We start from the raw sequence: 20,010 nt of genomic DNA, 5'->3' as shown, positions 1-20,010 counted from the left end.
TGAGCTTTTCAGGTCACAGGTCTCATGAGGGAAGGACGGAAGTCATGTCAGTTTGGTTTCCAGAGTTTGTAAAACAGGTTTGTTTTTCTGTTTTTTTTAAGAAATAGCTAGATCTTTGTAACATGATTAGGGTCCCTAGGAAATTAATATATTACATTTCATTAACTTGGACTCTAGGTTCTAATATGTTCTTTGTTGATTTGGGTGCACTAAGGAAATGTTATAATTAATTTAGGGAAAAAGGACATTGGGTGACATTAAGTATTCCCACCCAAAACCATAAGTAAAGCATTTACTATGATATCGGCCATATAAGTGCTGTATTAGTGCTAGTTGTTGTTATTATTATCTTGGTTATTTCCATATGTTTGGATCTTGTTTTATGTTTTTCAGTAAGATTTTGTAAATTTTAAGATGTAAGTTATGTGCCTTTCTTCTTAAATTTATTCCAAAGCATTAAAAAAAAAAAGAAAGAAAGAACATGTTATCTGTTTTGTTAAAACAGATTTCTAATCCAATGCAAATTGGTTATTAAAGCCAAATTGATCTTCCAATATGAGTAAGCAAGTGGCTCATCTCAGTCTCGAAAACACCTTTATTTTTCAAAGGGCATTACTTAACCCTCTGAAATAAACCACTATCAAGGAACAATGAGTATTTTACAGTTGAAGATACATAGCTGATTCTTCTGGTTTATCATCTTGATTTTTTTTTTTTTTTTTTTTTTTAATAATCTGGCTACCAAGGAGGGCTTAGGATCTTGGTTATTCAAAGACTTTCAAAGAACTTAGCATACTATTGTTTCATGCAGGATAAAGCAATTCAGACGTTTCTTCCCACAGAAGGTTCAAAACCAACATAAACATTGTGCAATTAAAATATGTTCAGAGATTTTACCCTTTCAACATTCTATCTAGAATAAAAAAATGGACTAATGGAGTTCAAAAGATGTGGTGAGTGAAGGACTAATCAGACAATGAGAAGCAGATAAAATTCCTTATAAGAACTCAGTTAAAATGTTAAAGGGAGGAAATAGCATTCATATTTGACCAGTTCTAGAAAAACTTGTCTAAAACTATTACTGTGAAGTAGAAAGTTTAGCTATTGGTGAGGAAAAAAAAGAAATGAGAGGAACAGGTCTGAAGAAAAAGTTAATATTGATCATCAAAAAATGGAAACCAAGGGCTTCCCTGGTGGCGCAGTGGTTGAGAATCTGCCTGCCAATGCAGGGGACACGGGTTCGAGCCCTGGTCTGGGAAGATCCCACATGCCACGGAGCAACTGGGCCCGTGAGCCACAATTACTGAGCCTGCGCGTCTGGAGCCTGTGCTCTGCAACAAGAGAGGCCGCGATGGTGAGAGGCCCGCGCACCGCGATGAAGAGTGGTCCCCACTTGCCGCAACTAGAGAAAGCCCTCGCACAGAAACGAAGACTCAACACAGTCATAAATAAACAAATAAAAGAACGTGAATTTCTTTAAAAAAAAAAGCAAACTGGGCTATTCATTTCAGTAACAGTCAAGTGGTCTTAGTTTGCATTCAATTTCCAATCAGTTTCTCAATCTATTAAAAAAAAATAAATGGAAACCAAAAGTATAATAAAGGAACAGCATTATTCATAATAGCTGAAATGTGGAAACAACCCAAATGTCCATAAATGGGTGAAGGGATAAATGGAGGGTGGTATATCCATACGATGGAATATTATCTGGCCATAGAAAGGAATGTACATGCTACAACATGGATGAACCTTTAAAAAATTATGTAAAGTGAAAAAAGCTAGTCACAAAAGACTATGTACTACATCACAATTCCATTCATATGAAATTCCAGAAGAGAGAAATCTATAGAGACAGAAAGTGGATTATGGTTTCTGCGGGGTAGGAGGTGGAAGGTGATAGCTAAAAGGTTCAGAATTTCTTTTAGAGGTGATGAAAATGTTATAAAATTGACTGATGGCTGTACAAATCTGTAAATATACTAAAAACCACTTAATTGTACACTTTAAATAGGTGGATTGTAAAACTGTATCTCAATGAGGCTATCTTTTAAAAAGTATAATAGAGGAAGATGACACGGTTTGGGAAGATAAACTTAAAATGCCAGATGAGAAGTAACAACTACAGAAAGAGAGTTGAAAAAGACCATAAGGCTGCATCAAAAAGTTTTAAATAATTAAATTCTTTATGAAGTTGATAGTTTATTCCAAATATTCTGGTTTCTTAGGCATTAGTAAATTATGCTTGTCACTTTAGATTTTCATGGAAGTATTTGTGTTTTCTGCATAAGATCAGTGTGGTAGGTTGCATAATGGCTCCAAAGATATAAGGTTCTAATGCCTGGAAACTGTGAATGTTACCTTATAAGGCAAAAGTGACTTTGCTGGTGTGATAAATTAAGGATTTTGAGATGGGAAGCTTATCCTGGATTATCTGGGTAGGCCCTAAGTGCAATCACGATTGTCCTTATAAAAGTGAGGCAGAGGGGACTTCCCTGGTGGTACAGTGGTTAAGAATCCGCCTGCCAATGCAGGGGACACCGGATCGAGCCCTGGTCTGGGAGGATCCCACATGCCGCGGAGCAGCTAAGCCCGTGCACCACAACTACTGAGCCTGCGCTCTAGAGCCTGCAGACCACAACTACTGAAGCCTGCGTGCCTAGAGCCCGTGTTACGCAACAAGAGAAGCCACCGCAACGAGAAGCCCGTGCACCGCAACAAAGAGTAACCCCCACTTGCCATAACTAGAGAAAGCCTGCGCGGCAACAAAGACTGAACACAGTCAAAAATTTAAAAAATAATTAATTAAAAAAAAGTGAGGCAGAAGGAGATTAGATTACAGAAGTGGAGAAGGCAATGTGACCACAGAAGCAGAGATTGGAGTGATATGGCCACAAGCCAAGGATGCTACCAGAAGCTGGAAGAGACAAGGAAGGAATTCTCCTTTGGCACTTACAGGAGGAACCAGTCCTGCCAACATAAGATTTTAGCCCAGTAAGACTCAGTTAGGACTTCTGGCTTGTAGAACAGGAAGAGAATACATTTGTGTTTTCATTAAGTTTGTGCTAACTTGTTATAGTGTCAATAGGAAACTAAAACAATCAGCAGTGCAGTACTGGAGGTATTGGGAGGGGTTTGTATAGATTCGTATTTGAGGTTTGAATAGTGGTTGCTTGTGAGGTCTAGTTATCTTTTCCTGGTATAATTATTTACCACTTTAAGTGGTGACTTTTTTTCTTTTCCCACACTGCGCAACACGTGGGATCTTAGTTCCCCAACCAGGGAATCGAACCCATGCCCCCTGCTTTGGAAGTGCACCGTCTTAACCACTGGACTGCCAGGGAAGTCTCTGATTCTTCATTGTTTTTTTTTTTACATCTTTATTGAAGTATAATTGCTTTACAATGGTGTGTTAGTTTCTGCTGTATAACAAAGTGAATCAGCTATACACATACATATATCATCATAGCTCCTCCCACTTGCGTCTCCCTCCCATCCTCCCTATCCCACCCCTCTAGTTGGATGCAAAGCACGGAGCTGATCTCCCTGTGCTATGTGGCTGCTTCCCATTAGCTATCTATTTGACATTTGGTAGTGTATATATGACCATGCCACTCTCTCACTTTGCCCCAGCTTACCCTTCCCCCTCCCCATGTCATCAAGTCCATTCTCTATGTCTCTGTCTTTATTCCTGTCCTGCCCCTAGGTTCTTCAGAACCATTTTTTTTTTTTTTAGATTCCATATATATGTGTTAGCATACTGTATTTGTTTTTCTCTTTCTCACTTACTTCACTCTGTATGACAGACTCTACATCTATCCACCTCACTACAAATAACTCAATTTTGTTTCTTTTTATGGCTGAGTAATATTCCATTGTATATATGTGCCACTTCTTCTTTATCCATTCATCTGTCGATGGACACTTAAGTTGCTTCCATGCCCTGGCTATTGTAAATAGAGCTGCAATGACCATTGTGCTACTTGACTCTTTTTGAATTATGGTTTTCTCAGGGTATATGCCCAGTAGTGGGATTGCTGGGTCGTACGGTAGTTCTATTTTTAGTTTTTTAAGGAAACTCCATATTGTTCTCTATAGTGGCTGTATCAATTTACATTCCCATCAACAGTGCAAGAGGGGTCCCTTTTCTCCACACCCTCTCCAGCATTTGTTGTTTGTAGATTTTTTGATGATGGCCATTCTGACTGGTGTGAGGTGATACCTCATTGTAGTTTTGATGTGCATTTCTCTGTTATAAATATAATATATATTATATAATATATATTATTAAATATATATTATATATTATATTATATATTAATATATATATATTATATAATATATATTATATATATTGAGCATCCTTTCATGTGTTTGTTTGCAATCTGTAAATCTTCTTTGGAGAAATGTCTATTTATTTACTCAGCCCAGTTTTTGATTGGGTTGTTTGTTTTTTTGATATTGAGCTGCATGAGCTGCTTGTATATTTTGGAGATTAACCCTTTGGCGGTTGTTTCATTTGCAAATATTTTCTCCCATTCTGAGGGTTGTCTTTTCATCTTGTTTATGGTTTCCTTTGCTGTGCAAAAGCTTTTAAGTTTCATTAGGTCTCATTTGTTTAATTTTGTTTTTATTTCCATTTCTCTGGGAGGTGGGTCAAAAAGGATCTTGTTGTGAGTTATGTCATAGAGTGTTCTGCCTATGTTTTCCTCTAAGAGTTTGATAGTGTCTGGCCTTACATTTAGGTCTTTAATCCATTTTGAGTTTATTTTTGTGTATGGTGTTAGGGAGTGTTCTAATTTCATTCTTTTGCATGTAGCTGTCCATGTAGTTTTCCCAGCACCACTTATTGAAGAGGCTGTCTTTTCTCCATTGTATATTCTTGACTCCTTTATCAAAGATAAAGTAACCATATGTGTGTGGGTTTATCGCTGGACTTTCTATACTGTTCCATTGATCTATATTTGTTTTTGTGCCAGTACCATACTGTCTTGATTACTGTAGTTTGTAGTATAGTCTGAAGTCCGGGAGCCTGATTCCCCCAGCTCCATTTTTCTTTCTCAAGACTGCTTTGGCTATTCGGGGTCTTTTGTGTTTCCCTACAAATTGTGAAATTTTTTGTTCTAGTTCTGTGAAAAATGCCACCGGCAGTTTGATAGGGATTGCATTGAATCTGTAGATTGCTTTCGGTAGTAGAGTCATTTTCACAATTTTGATTCTTCCAGTTCAAGAACATGGTATATCTCTCCATCTGTTTGTGTCATCTTTAATTTCTTTCATCAGTTTCTTTTAGTTTTCTGCATACAGGTCTTTTGTCTCCTTAGGTAGGTTTACTCCTAGGTATTTTATTCTTTTTGTTGCAATGGTAAATGGGAGTGTTTTCCTTAATTTCTCTTTCAGATTTTTCATCATTAGTGTACAGGAATGCAAGAGATTTCTGTGCGTTAATTTTGTATCCTGCTACTTTACCAAATTCATTGATTAGCTCTAGTAGTTTTCTGGTAGCATCTCTAGGATTCTCTATGTATAGTGTCATGTCATCTGCAAACAGTGACAGTTTTACTTCTTCTTTTCCAATTTGAATTTCTTTTCTTTCTTTTTCTTCTCTGATCGCTGTGGCTAAACCTTCCAAAACTATGTTGAATAACAGTGGTGAGAGTGGGCAACCTTGTCTTGTTCCTGATCTTAGAAGAAACGGTTTCAGTTTTTCACCATTGAGAACGATGTTGGCTGTGGCTTTGTCATATATGGCCTTTATTTTGTTGAAGTAGGTTGCCTCTATGCCCATTTTCTGGAGGGTTTTTATCATAAATGGGTGTTGAATTTTGTCAAAAGCTTTCTCTGCATCTATTGAGATGATCATATGGTTATTCTCCTTCAGTTTGTTAGTATGGTTTATCACATTGATTGATTTGCATATATTGAAGAATCCTTGCATTCCTGGAATAAACCCCACTTGATCATGGTGTATGACCCTTTTAATGTGCTGTTGCATTCTGTTTGCTAATATTTTGTTGAGGATTTTTGTATCTATGTTCATCAGTGCTATTGGCCTGTAGTTTTCTTTTTTTGTGACATCTTTGTGTGGTTTACGTATCAGGGTGATGGTGGCCTCATAGAATGAGTATGGGAGTGTTCTTCCCTCTGCTATATTTTGGAAGAGTTTGAGAAGGATAGGTGTTAGCTCTTCTCTAAATGTTTGATAGAATTCACCTGTGAAGCCATCTGTCCTGGGCTTTTGTTTTTTGGAAGATTTTTAATCACAGTTTCAATTTCAGTGCTTGTGATTGTTCTGTTTATATTTCATATTTCTTCCTGGTTCAGTCTCAGAAGGTTGTGCTTTTCTAAGAATTTGTCCCTTTCTTTCAGGTTGCCCATTTTACTGGCATATAGTTGCTGATCATCTCTCATGATCGTTTGTATTTCTGCAGTGTCAGTTATTACTTCTCCTTTTTCATTTCTAATTCTATTGATTTGAGTCTTCTCCCTTTTTTTTTCTTGATGAGTCTGGCTAATGGTTTATCAATTTTATTTATCATCTCTAAGAAGCAGCTTTTAGTTTTATTGCTCTTTGCTATTGTTTCCTTCATTTATTTTTCATTTATTTCTGATCTGATCTTTATGATTTCTTTCCTTCTGCTAACTTTGGGGATTTTTTGTTCTTCTTTCTCTAACTGCTTTAGGTGTAAGATTAGGTTGTTTGTTTGAGATGTTTCTTGTTTTGTGAGGTAGGATTGTATTGCTATAAACTTCCCTCTTAGAACTGCTTTTGCTGCATCCCATAGGTTTTGGTTTGTCGTGTTTTCATTGTCATTTATTTCTAGGTATTTTTTGATTTCCTCTTTGATTTCTTCAGTGATCTCTTGGTTATTTAGTAGCATATTGTTTAGCCTCCATGTGTTTGTATTTTTTACAGTTTTTTTCCCCCTGTAATTGATATCTAGTCTCATAGCATTGTGGTCGGAAAAGATACTTGATACGATTTCAATTTTCTTAAATTTACCAAGGCTTGATACCTGACCCAGGATATGATCTATGCTGGAGAATGTTCCATGAGCACTTGAGAAGAAACTATGTTCTGTTGTTTTTGGATAGAATTTCCTCTAAATATCAATTAAGTCCATCTTGTTTAATGTATCATTTACAGCTTGTGTTTCCTTATTTATTTTCATTTTGGATAATCTGTCCATTCGTGAAAGTGGGGTGTTAAAGTCCCCTACTATGATTGTCTTGGCACGTTTCTCCTTGGATTTATCCTGTATGGGACTCTCTGTGCTTCCTGGACTTGATTGACTATTTCCTTTCCCATATTAGGGAAGTTTTCAACTCTAATCTCTTCAAATATTTTCTCAGTCCCTTTCTTTTTGTCTTCTTCTTCTGGGACCCCTATAATTTGAATGTTGGTGCTTTTAATGTTGTCTCAGAGGTCTCTGAGACTGTCCTCAATTCTTTTCATTCTTTTTTCTTTATTCTGCTCTACAGTAGTTATTTCCACTATTTTATCTTCCACGCCACTTTATCTGTTCTTCTGCCTCAGTTATTCTGCTATTGATTCCTTCTAGAGAATTTTTAATTTCCTTTATTGTGTTGTTCATCATTGTTTGTTTGCTCTTTAGTTCTTCTAGGCCCTTGTTAAACGTTTCTTGTATTTTCTCCATTCTATTTCCAAGATTTTGGATCATCTTTACTATCATCACTCTGAATTCTTTTTTAGGTCGACTGCCTTTTTCATCTTCATTTGTTTGGTCTGGTGGGTTTTTACTTTGCTCCTTCATCTGCTGCATATTTCTCTGTCTTCTCATTTTGCTTAACTTACTGTGTTTGGGGTCTCCTTTTCGCAGGCTGCAGGTTCATAGTTCCCGTTGTTTTTGGTGTCTGCCCCCAGTGGCTAAGGTTGGTTCAGTGGGTTGTGTAGGCTTCCTGATGGAGGGGACTGGTGCCTGTGTTCTGGTGGATGAGGCTGGATCTTGTCTTTCTGGTGGCCAGGACCACGTCCTGTGGTGTGTTTTGCGGTGTCTGTGAACTTAGTACAATTTTAGGCAGCCTCTCTGCTAATGGGTGGGGTTGTGTTCTCTTCTTGCTAGTTGTTTGGCATGGGGTGTCCAGCACTGTAGCTTGCTGGTCATTGAGTGGAGCTGGGTCTTAGTGTTGAGATGAAGATCTCTGGGAGAGCTTTTGCCGTTTGATGTTACATGGGGCTGGGAGGTCTCTGGTGGACCAATGTCCTGAACTCGGGTCTGCCACCTAAGAGGCTCAGGCCTGACACCCGGCCAGAGCACCAAGATCCTGTCAGCCACACGGCTCAGAAGAAAAGGGAGAAGAAAAAGAAAGAAAAAAAAAAGAAAAAAAAATACAGTTATTAAAATAAAAAAATATTAAAAATTAAAAAATTAAAAAGTAATTGAAAGAAAGAAGAGAGCAACCAAACCAATAAACAAATCCACCAATGATAACCAGCGCTAAAAACTATACTAAAAACAACAACAACAACAAAAAAACAATGGACAGACAGAACCCTAGGACAAATGGTAAAAGCCAAGCTATACACACACAATTGCACAAAGAAGCATACACATACACCCTCACTAAAAGAGAAAAAGGAAAAAAAAAATATGTATATAAAAAAAAAAGGAAGAGAGCAACCAAATCAGAAAACAAATCTACCAATGATAAGGTCTAAATAGTAAACTAGGGTAAACATAAAACCAGAAACAAATTAGATGCAGAAAGCAAACCCCAAGTCTACAGTTGCTCCCAAAATCCACCGCCTCAATTTTGGGATGATTCATTGTCTATTCAGGTATTCCACAGATGCAGGGTACATCAAGTTGATTGTGGAGATTTAATCTGCTGCTCCTGAGGCTGCTGGGAGAAATTTCCCTTTCTCTTCCTTTTTTTTTCTAATTTTAAAGAAATTTATTTATTTTATTTATTTATTTTTGGCTGTGTTGGGTCTTTGTTGCTGCGTGCGGGGTTTCTCTAGTTGCGGCGTGTGGGGGCTACTCTTTGTTGCAGTGCGCGGGTTTCCCATTGCGGTGGCTTCTCTTGTTGAGGAGCACGCGTTCTAGGTGTGTGGGCTTCAGTAGTTGTGGCATGTGGGTTCAGTAGTTGTGGCTTGTGGGCTCTAGAGCGCAGGCTCAGTAGTTGTGGCACACGGGCTTAGTTGCTCCGCGGCACGTGGGATCTTCCCGGATCAGGGATCGAACCCATGTCCCCTGCATTGGCAGGTGGATTCTTAACCACTGTGCCACTAAGGAAGCCCCACTTTCTCTTCTTTGTTCGCCCAGCTCCTCGGGTTCAGCTTTGGATTTGGCCCTGCCTCTACATGCAGGTCTCCTGAGGGCGTCTGTTCCCGCCCAGACAGGATGGGGTTAAAGGAGCAGCTGATTAGGGGGCTCTGGCTCACACAGGCCGGGGGGAGGGAGAGGTACGGAATGCAGGACACACCTGTGGCGAAATGTTGCAACAGCCTGGGGCGCGCTGTGTTCTCCCGGGGGAGTTGTCCTGGATCACAGGACCCTGGCAGCGGTGGGCTGCACAGGCTCCCGGGAGGGGAGGTGTGGATAGTGACCTGTGCTCGCACACAGGCTTCTTGGTGGCGGCAGCAGCAGCCTTAGCATTTCATGCCCGTCTCTGGTGTCCACGCTGATAGCCGCGGCTCGTGCCCTTCTCTGGAGCTCGTTTAGGTGGTGCTCCGAATCCCCTCTCCTCACACACCCCGAAACAATGGTCTCTTGCCTCTTAGGCAGTTCCAGGCTTTTCCCCGGACTCCCTCCTGGCTAGCCATGGTGCACTAACCCCTTTAGCCTGTGTTCATGCAGCCAACCCCAGTCCTCTCCCTGGGATCTGTCCTCCGAAGCCCGAGCCTCAGCTCCCAGCCCCACGCCCGCCCTGGCTGGTGAGCAGACAAGCCTCTCGGGCTGGTGAGTGCTGGTCGGTGCCAATCCTCTGTGCGAGAATCTCTCCGCTTTGCCCTCCGCACCCCTGTTGCTGTGCTCTCCTCCGTGGCTCTGAAGTTTCCCCCCGACCACCCCCGTCTCCACCAGTGAAGGGGCTTCCTAGTGTGTGGAAACCTTTCCTCCTTCACAGCTCCCTCCCACTGGTGCAGGTCCCGTCCCTATTCTTTTGTCTCTGTTTTTGCTTTTTTCGTGTGCCCTACCCCGGTACGCGAGGAGCTTCTTGCCTCCTAGGAAGTCTGAGGTCTTCTGCCAGCGTTCAGTAGGTGTTCTGTAGGAGTTGCTCCACATGTCGATGTATTTTTGATGTATTTGTGGGGAGGAAGGTGATCTCCACGTCTTACTCCTCTGCCATTGTGAAGGTCCCCCCTGATTCTTCATTTTAAATGCCTGATCTTGCTTTAATACTCCAAGACCCAGCAAATACTTTTTGGAAGAGGTGAGTTATCTTTTTAGAATAAGTCCTTGCTCTCCCAACTTCATTCTGATGTCTTCCGTTCTTGAACCAAGTTCTGTTAACAGCTTCCTGTGGGGTCACCCCACTCTGAGGTTCATCTTTCAGGACACAGTGGTACTAGGAAGGGTTAGGAAGCAGAGAAAGGGGAGTAGGCTAACTTAGAGATGAGGGGTCAAGGCCACCACTTGAGGGGGAAAGGGCTGAGAGAATTTTAAAGTCACAGGAGTTACTGGAGGCAGTAAATGTTCAATGTGTTCAGTGACCACTGGAGAATTCAGTGTCTGGACACCTTTACTTTTTCTGAAAAAGGAGTGTCCATGGCTTAAGCGTTATTCTTATAAAAGATACCACCTCTCAACTATTAAGGAATAATATACCCAATCAATCAAGGCAAGAATGCAGCAAGATAAGCACTCCCTACTTTGGAGTTGGGGTAGGGGAAAGGAGACCAGAAGGTAGTGCAAAAATGAGTATTAAAAATGCTCATATACTCTTTGTACCAGTCATTGCATTGCAAGAAATTATGTCTAGGATAAAGAGATGTGAGTGATTTTATAAGCAAACATTCCCTGCAATGTTTATAGCAGTAATATCTAAGAGGATTTGTCAACATAGTACATTTATACAGTAGTCTTATATAGCCATTAAACATTTATAGAGAGTTTCATGATATGGTGAATTTAATATATGAAGTGAGTGTGCATGACAAAACTAGTAAAGACAGTATTCTTCTGTAGGTTATTATATATCGAAGAAATGAACAGCAACAAAATAAAGTAGATGGGAATAGCCACTGATATATTGGTTACTCTGGATGGTAGCATTTGGGAGACCAAGTTGCAAAAACGCATTTGTTTTTGTTTCCTACAAGTAACACTTAAACAAAAATTTCCTTGAACTCTGGCTAGCTAGCCATATTTATGGAATTGTGGAGTACAGGTTGTCAAAAGAATTGCTCCTTGCTCTTGACAAGCAGCAGTGATGGCCTCTTTCTTCAGAACCTGTGTAGTAATGAAACTGCCTCATGAGCTTATACATGTTTTTTTAGGCATCTGGAAGAGGGTCCTTTTTACTGAGAGCAAAGGCAGTACTACCTTAAGGAGATCCTTATTCTACACTGCAGCCTGTTGCTTGGCGTATAGTGAGGTAGGTTGAATGCATTCATTCTAACTTCTCCACACTTTTTTTAAAAGCATGCATTGGGGTGATTACTGCTGCCAACTATCACCTAAGACCACAGCTTCATGTAGCAGGCAGTGTATTATCTGTTCATACCAATATAAATTAGCCTCTTTCTTCTGCACAAGGGTGCACACATAACTCCCCAGAAGATTAACAATTGGGAAAATGTGCTCCACATGGAGTTCTGAAGCTTCAGGTTTTTACAAGGATCCTATTCCAAAAGACAAGATTCTTTTAATACATCACACTGAACACAAAGTTTTCCTTGGTGCCAGTTAGAATGAATATGCAAACGGTGTGGAACAGGGTGAGAACTACAGTGTAGCCTTTGGAACTTTTCCTTGAAAAGTTCATTTCCCTGCTTACTCATTCTTAGAGGTAGCATGAACTATGTTTATCCTGATGACCTTCTGTTGAGGATTCTTTTTCTTTACTAAGGTTAGCTTTTAAAGAAAGGCAGAAGCCAACTGCTCCTGAATGGTCATCTTCCCTTGCATAGAAACTCACAGGCCTTTCAAGAGCCTCACTTGACAGTAGTCAACACATCACTTATCAGTAAGACAGTGGACCAAAAGGTGTCTCTTTGCTAACTCAAACCCTTTATCTTATTTGTGATATGCTAATTCATAGAGAGAAAGGAAAAAAATCAAACACTTCCTTGTCTATTTGAATTACTTTTGCTAGCAGGTTTGAGAGGCCTTTAACTTCCGCAATTAGTTTCAACCAATTGTGCTGTAGGTTTGTGGTAGATCATCACCTCCAGAATCCAGGTCAAAATCTCTTCTGAACCTACACGTGTCCTAACCTAAACCAAACATCATGTCAATACCAAATTAAAATAGGATCTAATGGCTTGATGCTATTGAGTCTAGTTAGCTCCTGCATAGGCAAAAACTCACTGTAATTTCTTCAAAGTATAATTTATTTACACACACACTTGTCTGTAAATTGATTAACAAAATCAAGCTCTCTACTAAGTGTGTGTATACTTATAGGCTTTTAATTCCTTCAAAAAACCTTCTGGCTATAGTTATTCTCATTTTGCAGCTGAGGCAACAGGTTCAGAGAGATGAGTTCCCCTAAATCATGTGGCTCACCAATCTGGAGCCCCCTCTAAAGGGCTACCCTCCCTTCTGGGTTATCTGCATATCTAGGGTGAATTCCATTGTTATCTCACAGAACTGTTTTGGCAGCCCCAGGTAAGCTTATTTTATGGAAATTTGTTCCTGAAGATACAAAAGAGTCAGGTGCTAAGTTGGGGGAAAATAAAAATTCAACCCCTAAAACAACATTTATACAGGCAGGCAGCCTCTTCAGAAAGATAGCTGATGAAGTTTGACTCTTGAAAGGTTATTGTATGGAAGCCTTAATTATTAACACCGGTGAGAGCAATCCCTCGTCCTCCTCAAACGCTGAGGGGTGGGCAAGCACACTTCAGTCACCTGAGCCTGATAAGACAGGTGTGTCTGGCATTGCTAGTTGTTCATAGCTTAAATCTTCAAAATCTAGAGGCTTGGGTGATCTTATCCTGATTCTTGTCTGATTCAGGCTTTTTCGCTCTCAGCCGAATGCAATATTGAAACCCCAATGCTAATTTCCACATTATTTACCAGGAAATACACATCTCAAGTGCACCTGCTTATAGATACCTTTAATTCTTATAATGACATCGGGTCACAAACAGTATTACTCGGGTCTTTTCAGATCGCTTATTGTATTGCTCATTTTCTTCAGGGGCAATAGATTTGTGCACAGCGTAGGACACAAAGCACGCAAAGAACTGACCAGCTGATGCTTCCCGAGAGTCTCAAGTCTACAACCGACTTATGCAGAGTCCCTCAACTTTTTTTCTTTTCCTTTCACGTCGGTGGGGAGTGGCTTCTTCTGGGGCAATCTAGCGTCTTGATAAAAGGGCCTCTCCTGGGTTACCTCTGGCCGAGCTGGGCTTCTGTATACCCCCAGGGACATCAGGCTGGAGCTGTCCGCCTTCGCTTCACATCCTGAAGGAGGGGAGGGGCCGCCCCCGAGTCACATGCTTGCTTGTTCAGAGTACCCTCTTACACATTCCAACCACCCCTGCCCTGCAGTCTCGAGGCCACAGGGCCTTCAGGAAATCGCTCCGGAGAGGGGCATCAAGTATCTGTGGCTACTACACCTCCCACGTTTCAGCGCGAGCTTTCTACTGGGTGATGGGAGGAGACACTAAGGCTCTCTCGCACTGGTGCACAGTTCGGTTCCGATTTACCCAACTTGGAGACCACGGAGGCACACAGAATTCGGGCAGCAACAGCACCGGCTGATTTTCCACCCTTCCCCCTGCGCCCTTCCGCCCGCGCCGCCCTAGCCCCCGCCCCCTCGTCCCTCCTCACAGGAACCAGCTGCCCGGCAGCTCCCGCGCTTCTCCCCAGCCACCCCCCGTGGCCTGCCTTTTATAGGCGCTGCAGCCAATGAGCGCTCTCTTTTCCTTCTGCCCGCCCACCCGGCCAATCGCCGCGCCCCTTGTGTAATCTTCGGCTCCTCGGGTGCTCTCGGCTATTTTCGTTGTTGCTGGCTTTTTCAGGGGCTGTTCGCTCGCAGCCGGAGACGCTGCTTTTTTTTTCCGGGTTCGGAGCCGTTCCGGATGCTCTAGGCTGCCGGATGTCTGATCTCCGGATAACTGAGGCGTTTCTGTACATGGATTATCTGGTAGGTGCGGGGCAGGGGTGGCGTGTCGCCTCTCGGACCCCGACGTGCCCGATGTCCCTCCGCCTGGAGGAACAGCCTTTTTGCTTTCTTTCTTTGGGATGGGATGCCTTTGGGGTTCTTTCTCCCGGAGCAAGCTCTAGAGCTGTGCCGGGACTCGGAGGGGCGGCAGCCGAGACGGCGGGGCCGCAGCTCCGAGGGGGTGGTGGAGCTGACAGGTAAAGGTGCGGCCCGGGCCAGCTGTGCTGTGGGGCGAGGGGCGCGCGGGCGCTCCCGGAGAGATGGGGCCGCGGCGGCTGGGCGTCCCCTGCCCGCGTTCGGGTTCCTTGCTTCCTTCTGCGCTCCCGCAGAGGACTTTTCTTTCTCGGGAAGCAGGAGTTTCCCCCTCTCCCTTTAGCAGAACTCCAGGTACTATTAAAGAGCCATAACCAGAATGGCTTACTAAGTGCCCGGCAGCTCCGGTCATTTGGTTGTTATTAGATCTCTAAAGCTATGACCTCGGTCGCCGCGAGGTTTTAAAAGCACATTACCATAAAGTAGACGGGACTAATCTACATCGCAGCCTGGGTAGAAGGGATTGGGTAGGGGCAGGCATTGCCTCACCGTTCCTAACTTGGATGCACGCCGCTTTTACCTTGTGCACGAATTGGATCCCACCTGTGCTTTTTAGGCCAGGTTTATGCTGAGAAGTTTAGGTGGGAAAAGTGTCAGCACAATGCTGGGACTGAACATTACTTTAAAAAGCACTTGTTTTGTGTGTGTGTGTGTAATTATGCAAGCACCATGTATTGTTCCAGAAATTATTTCCCCAGAGCTGCATGTTTGTGTTCACGGGGATCCTCATTGACCCTGGCTGTGTTCGATCCTAAACAATTACCAGGTTTACCTTGTTAGCCGCAACCGCTATTGCAATGCAGAGTTGAAGTAGATGGTTAAAAACATTGACCGTCCTGTCCTCTTGTTGAACCCATGCAGTTGGTTTCTGACTGCAGATTGGCCTGGCAGAGATTTGCCAGTGCCTTCTAGGAATTACACTTAATTCTGTACTAAGAAAGACTGTGAATGCTTTCATAGTCAAGAAACGCTGGACGAGGACTGGTTTTGTAATGTTATTTTGTACTTGGGCTTATTTCCCCTAAAGGTTCCTGGTTTGGTGGTCTTGTGGGGAGGGGTGGTTACTGCAGTTAATGCATGACCTTGTGAATCGAGGGGAGTCAAAAATTCTGAGTTCAAATTCTGTTTTGTTCATTTGTTGATGTCAGTAACTTCCTCTGTCTTTGTGATAAAGGGACATTATCTGCCCATAACGGGAGCCTGTTAAGGGGGTTATCTGATTAGGAGGTTCTTTAAAATACAAAGTGCCATGTAGGTTAAGAGAGTTGTTGGATGTTTCTTAAAGATTATTTTCTGAATCAAATAACTGATTGTTTTGTAGCTTGTCTTATCACATACAGTACCATGGCTTTGTCTTGCAGTCTGCCTGAATTAAAGCCAAAGTTTGTTGAGGATAATTACCTAATTGGAAGGGGCTGCCCTTACCTATATTATTGAAAGCTAATTTTGGATTCTTAAGTAGTTTCTAAAAAGGAACTCAAGTAGTTCTGGTATTTTATTATTTTATTTACTGGGTGAGTTTTAAATTTGCAAATTGCATGGGGAAAAAAAATTGGAAGACTCTGTTTAATTACTCAGGTTAATTTCCTGATGGAGAGTCTTAAGGGTGGGTGGAGGAATGTTTGTGGGCCCTGGATTACCTTAAAAGCAGATTATTTCTTTGTCAGTTTCCTAACAGTTTTGTATCAGAATCAATGGGCCCAAGTTCGACATGGCCTTTTTGTTGTACCTGCCATGCCCCCATACGCCCTATTTTTGAAAAAATCATTATTTTGTCACCTTATCTATGCTTTTTAAAAAAATCCACAAGTGCAGTGAAACAGCCCCATAAAAATCACTTGGCTCATCACTGGCAGTGAGAAAAAAAACTCTTAAAGGCAATAAGTCAGTTCTTATGAGGGTGCCAAATATTCGCTGTGAAAAGACTTAAGGAAATCCTTAAACATTAAGTTTAAAAGAAGAAACCCTCCTCAGGTGGTCTTCTGTGTTTACGTTTTGCTTATCAGCTCTCAGAGAAAATGATGTTCCACACACCATTCCTTTCTTCTTGCCTTTCAGACGGATTCATTTGCTCGTACATAATGTTTATATGGGGTTTATTAAAAACCAATTTCTAAAAAATGAAAATCAATTTCATTGACTCTGTCTGGGATCTCATTTTAAAAATCAGTTCCCAAGTCCTTTTACTTACTTTCCAGAGAAAATATGCTCCTTTCATTCTGAGCTTGATTCTTCGGATTTTGTTGAGCTTGTGGACTAGAGTAAGTACCCTGTCCATGCACTTGACAGGAATAATTTGTATGCCATCTTTTCTTCTTTTTTCTTTTTAATCAGTGTTCGACTTTCTTATCGTTGCCGTTGGAAGCTGGAAGAGGGAGCTGTGTGTGTGTATGCATTGTTCTTTAGGCTGGATGTCATCATTTAACCTTTTTCATTTGGAGGAGAGCGGAGAGGAAGAGAAATGAGAGAAATGTAGATGTGCTGTTTTTAACAGCTTTCATTAAGATTGCAGATATTAAAACAATTGATGAAGCTCTCTGACCTTAGAGGCTGCTGTTGATTTTTTAACTTAAAAGAAGTGCTCTCAATTAGAGGTGACAGATAAGGTGGATAGGGTTTTCATTGATTTCAGTTTAGGGAAATAATGGTAACTTGCTTATCCTAAATAATTATATGTATCGCCCTGTGTCCAATCTTTATTTGTTGAATTGAATGAATATGAGACAGAAGGGACAATTCTTCTTTCCTCTCCAGCTTCTAAAGTAAGACGAGATAAAATCTGTTTGGATTAGGTGTTTTGGTCTGGGGAATGCAAAATGTATCTTTTACTCTTAACTTTAAGATTATCAAGATATTATTTGTTTAGGCTGGGTGGCCATTTAAATATAAAAAATCTTGGTTTTCCGGTTGATGAGGGAATCTGCTTGGCAGGCCACATACCTTTTTCGCGTTTTCAGGATGGGCTTTAGAGGCCATGTGCACACCTGTCAGGTCTGTAGGTAAAGATTCTGCTGCTGTTCAAAGGGCAGTACCAGCATCTTTCTTTCTGTCTCTCTTCTTACAGGTAGAATTAGTAAGACAATGTGTGGAGCTTTTTGAATAAGGTAGGAGAAAATAGTAAAGTTATAATGAAAAACGTGTCTACCATGTTTTCCTGGAAGGTTGGATAAGATCAACTTCTAGATTCCTTTCGGTTTAATATTCTTTGTGTACCGATTCATGTTGATTGGCCTGGATTTTACCTTTTCCCCCCTTCTGCCATCAAAATAACAGCAATAAAATTTGTTATGCTTTGTGTAATGCTGTTGATGATTACATGAGACAATGGAGGGAAAGTGATTTATAAACAGCATGTTGCTTTTCAGATGTAGAATGTTAATATTATGTGGTTATGTTGCTGATATTATTATACCTCCTGTGGAATGGCTATTACCGTTCAGTGGTAAATAATGGGCTACCTTTTAATTTTTATTTTATTTTGTTTAAGTTTTTTTTTTTTTTTTTTTGATGTGGACCATTTTTAAAGTCTTTATTGAATTTGTTACAGTATTGCTTCCGTTTTATGTTTTGGTTTTTTGGCCCCAAGGCACATGGGATCTTAGCTCCCCTACCAGGGATCGAACCCGTACCCCCTGCTTTGGAAGGCGACGTCTTAACCACTGGACCGCCAGGGAAGTCCCTGGACTACCTTTTAATTAGTCTCAGTATATGGAAAGATTTAGAGTGTCATCAGCAAGCAGGAAGTCACAAGACTCTCTTGAGGATAGCTTAATACCTATAAAAATAAAACCACCTTCGGATATTTTCTTTAATCCATTTAACAAATATTTATGGGACCCCTGCTTTGCGCATGACCCTGAAACTCAGAGCTGGTGAGCCCCCAGCTGGGATCCCCTTGGCTGTAGGGCTGGCAGGCAGGTGGCTCTACAGGAACCTGTGGCAGGACAGTTGGGTAGACACAGGAGGAAGAGGCTGCCTCTGATGTGCTCCTTGGCTTGCTGGTAGATTTCTCTCTGCTGCTTGGTTTGCTGGTAGGTTTCTCTCTCATGTGTTTTTCTTTGTTTCACTGTGAACTAAAATGCAAAGCTAGGCCTGAAAATGTGACAACTAAATGTGCTTCATTAGTCTTGGATGCTAATTGTCAGATAATGATCATTGCACGTCTGTATTGGGTTTGGGATATAATAAGGCCAGGGTTCTAGTTTTCTTCCTTGTATAGGTTGATGAATCTGGTCTAGTTTCTTGGTCACAGGCTATACCTGTCATTATAAAAATATGTGTCAATGGGGAAGATCAGGTGAGAGAAGGTAGGTGGATCAGCACAAATCCATCACCATTTGCAGGATGCAAACCAAGCAATCAACCAACCAGGAACAGAAACTCTTGATGTACACGGAGCTCTCAGGTTCTACTAAATTGTAAGTGAGCCCATTCAAAGAGGGGCGTGAAGGCACAGTTGTGACTTCATCTGATGTTCTATTGTCTTAAAAGTGTGCTGTTTTTGACCATGAATGACTATGAACATTATAACTTGTATGTTCTGACTATGTACAAAATAATGACATAGGCCACATATTTTAAAATTTTAACTGCAACTGGATTAGTCAGTAACGTAAATATTCTTTTATTAACAAATCATAAGATAAAAATACTGGGAACACAATAAACAGTTCTCTTATCAAAAAAGTTTAAAAAATATCCAGACCATGAAGCAGGAACTGCGATATAAAGCAGTAGTTCTGGTTCTCGACCTTCTATTGTTCCAGACTTGTAGAACGAGTCCCGAGAGAGGACACATGGGGAAGTGATTCCTGCCCTCTGGGAGCTTGCATTCTGAAGGACGCCTAAGCCAGCTGCTTGTAGGCAGGCTGGGGGGTGAGGGAATTAAGCATAGGAGTTATGAGGGTAAGATCAGTTAACGTTTATTGAGCACTTGCTATGGTGCCAGATAATGTAAGTGCTTTCCACGTGTAATGCATTAAACCAAGGCTCAGAGAGGTTGTGTAATTTCCCCAAGTTCACACAGCTAACAAGTAATAAGCTGGGATTGTGACCCCAGAGCCCTCCCTCTTCACTGCGTTCCTTCCAGCTTGGTGTTAAAGCTGTTGGAATGCAGTTGAAATTTCTACAGTGTATTTCATGTAAATACCTTGCTGCTTCTTGAGTCAAGAAATCAGGTGCCAGGAGCAGGCTGACTGATGTTCCCACGCGCTCAAGGACTTGGCTCTGCTACATGACTGTTAAGGAGAAGCCTGGATAGAAAGAACTGTGTTGTGTCCTGAGCCTCCCGCCCTGTAATGTCCTGACCCTGGGCACTGAGGTGACCTTCACCATCCAGTGTTTCATCAAGTGACCACAAATGGGTTTCCAGGCACCCTGGTACTCCGCCCCCTAGTGTCACTTCAAGGGCACCTTCAGGGCCACAAGCCCCAGTCATCTTTTGAAGACTCAAAAGTCCCTGAGACTCAGAATCTATTTGGCAGTTTATTTGAAGTCTGCTCTGCTCCTTCACCAAGTGCTGATGGGAAGTGGGTCTGTGCCCAGCAGACACTAGGCCCCAAGTAGCCTTTTGCTTACGGATTTCAGTTGGGCAAAGTCTCCTGATGACATGAATTCTAAAGC

The 20,010-nt window shown here is 41.6% G+C and overlaps 1 protein-coding gene across 12 annotated transcripts in view; it reads left to right on the top strand.

Moving 5' to 3' along the window:
* The first annotated feature begins 14,038 nt into the window (after positions 1–14,038).
* The window catches only part of ARL15 (ARF like GTPase 15), a 538,502-nt gene continuing 532,530 nt past the window's right edge, over positions 14,039–20,010 (top strand). For 5 of the 12 annotated variants that reach the window (XR_014241859.1, XR_014241860.1, XM_082382492.1 and 2 more), the window contains exon 1: positions 14,100–14,277. Coding sequence is in view for 8 of the 12 variants with exons in the window: in XM_082382492.1 (XP_082238618.1) it covers positions 14,230–14,277 (48 nt within the window). In the remaining 4 variants the exon portion in view is untranslated. Of the gene's footprint in view, positions 14,278–20,010 lie in introns of all 12 variants that reach the window. The other 7 variants (XR_014241861.1, XM_082382487.1, XM_082382488.1 and 4 more) reach the window with 6 other exon arrangements.

Source organism: Balaenoptera borealis (genome assembly GCF_965194805.1).
Source record: "Balaenoptera borealis genome assembly, chromosome: 2".
NCBI lineage: Eukaryota > Metazoa > Chordata > Mammalia > Artiodactyla > Balaenopteridae > Balaenoptera > Balaenoptera borealis.
The sequence above is the reverse complement of the archived record's forward strand: the minus strand, read 5'-3'. Positions and strand labels throughout refer to the sequence as shown.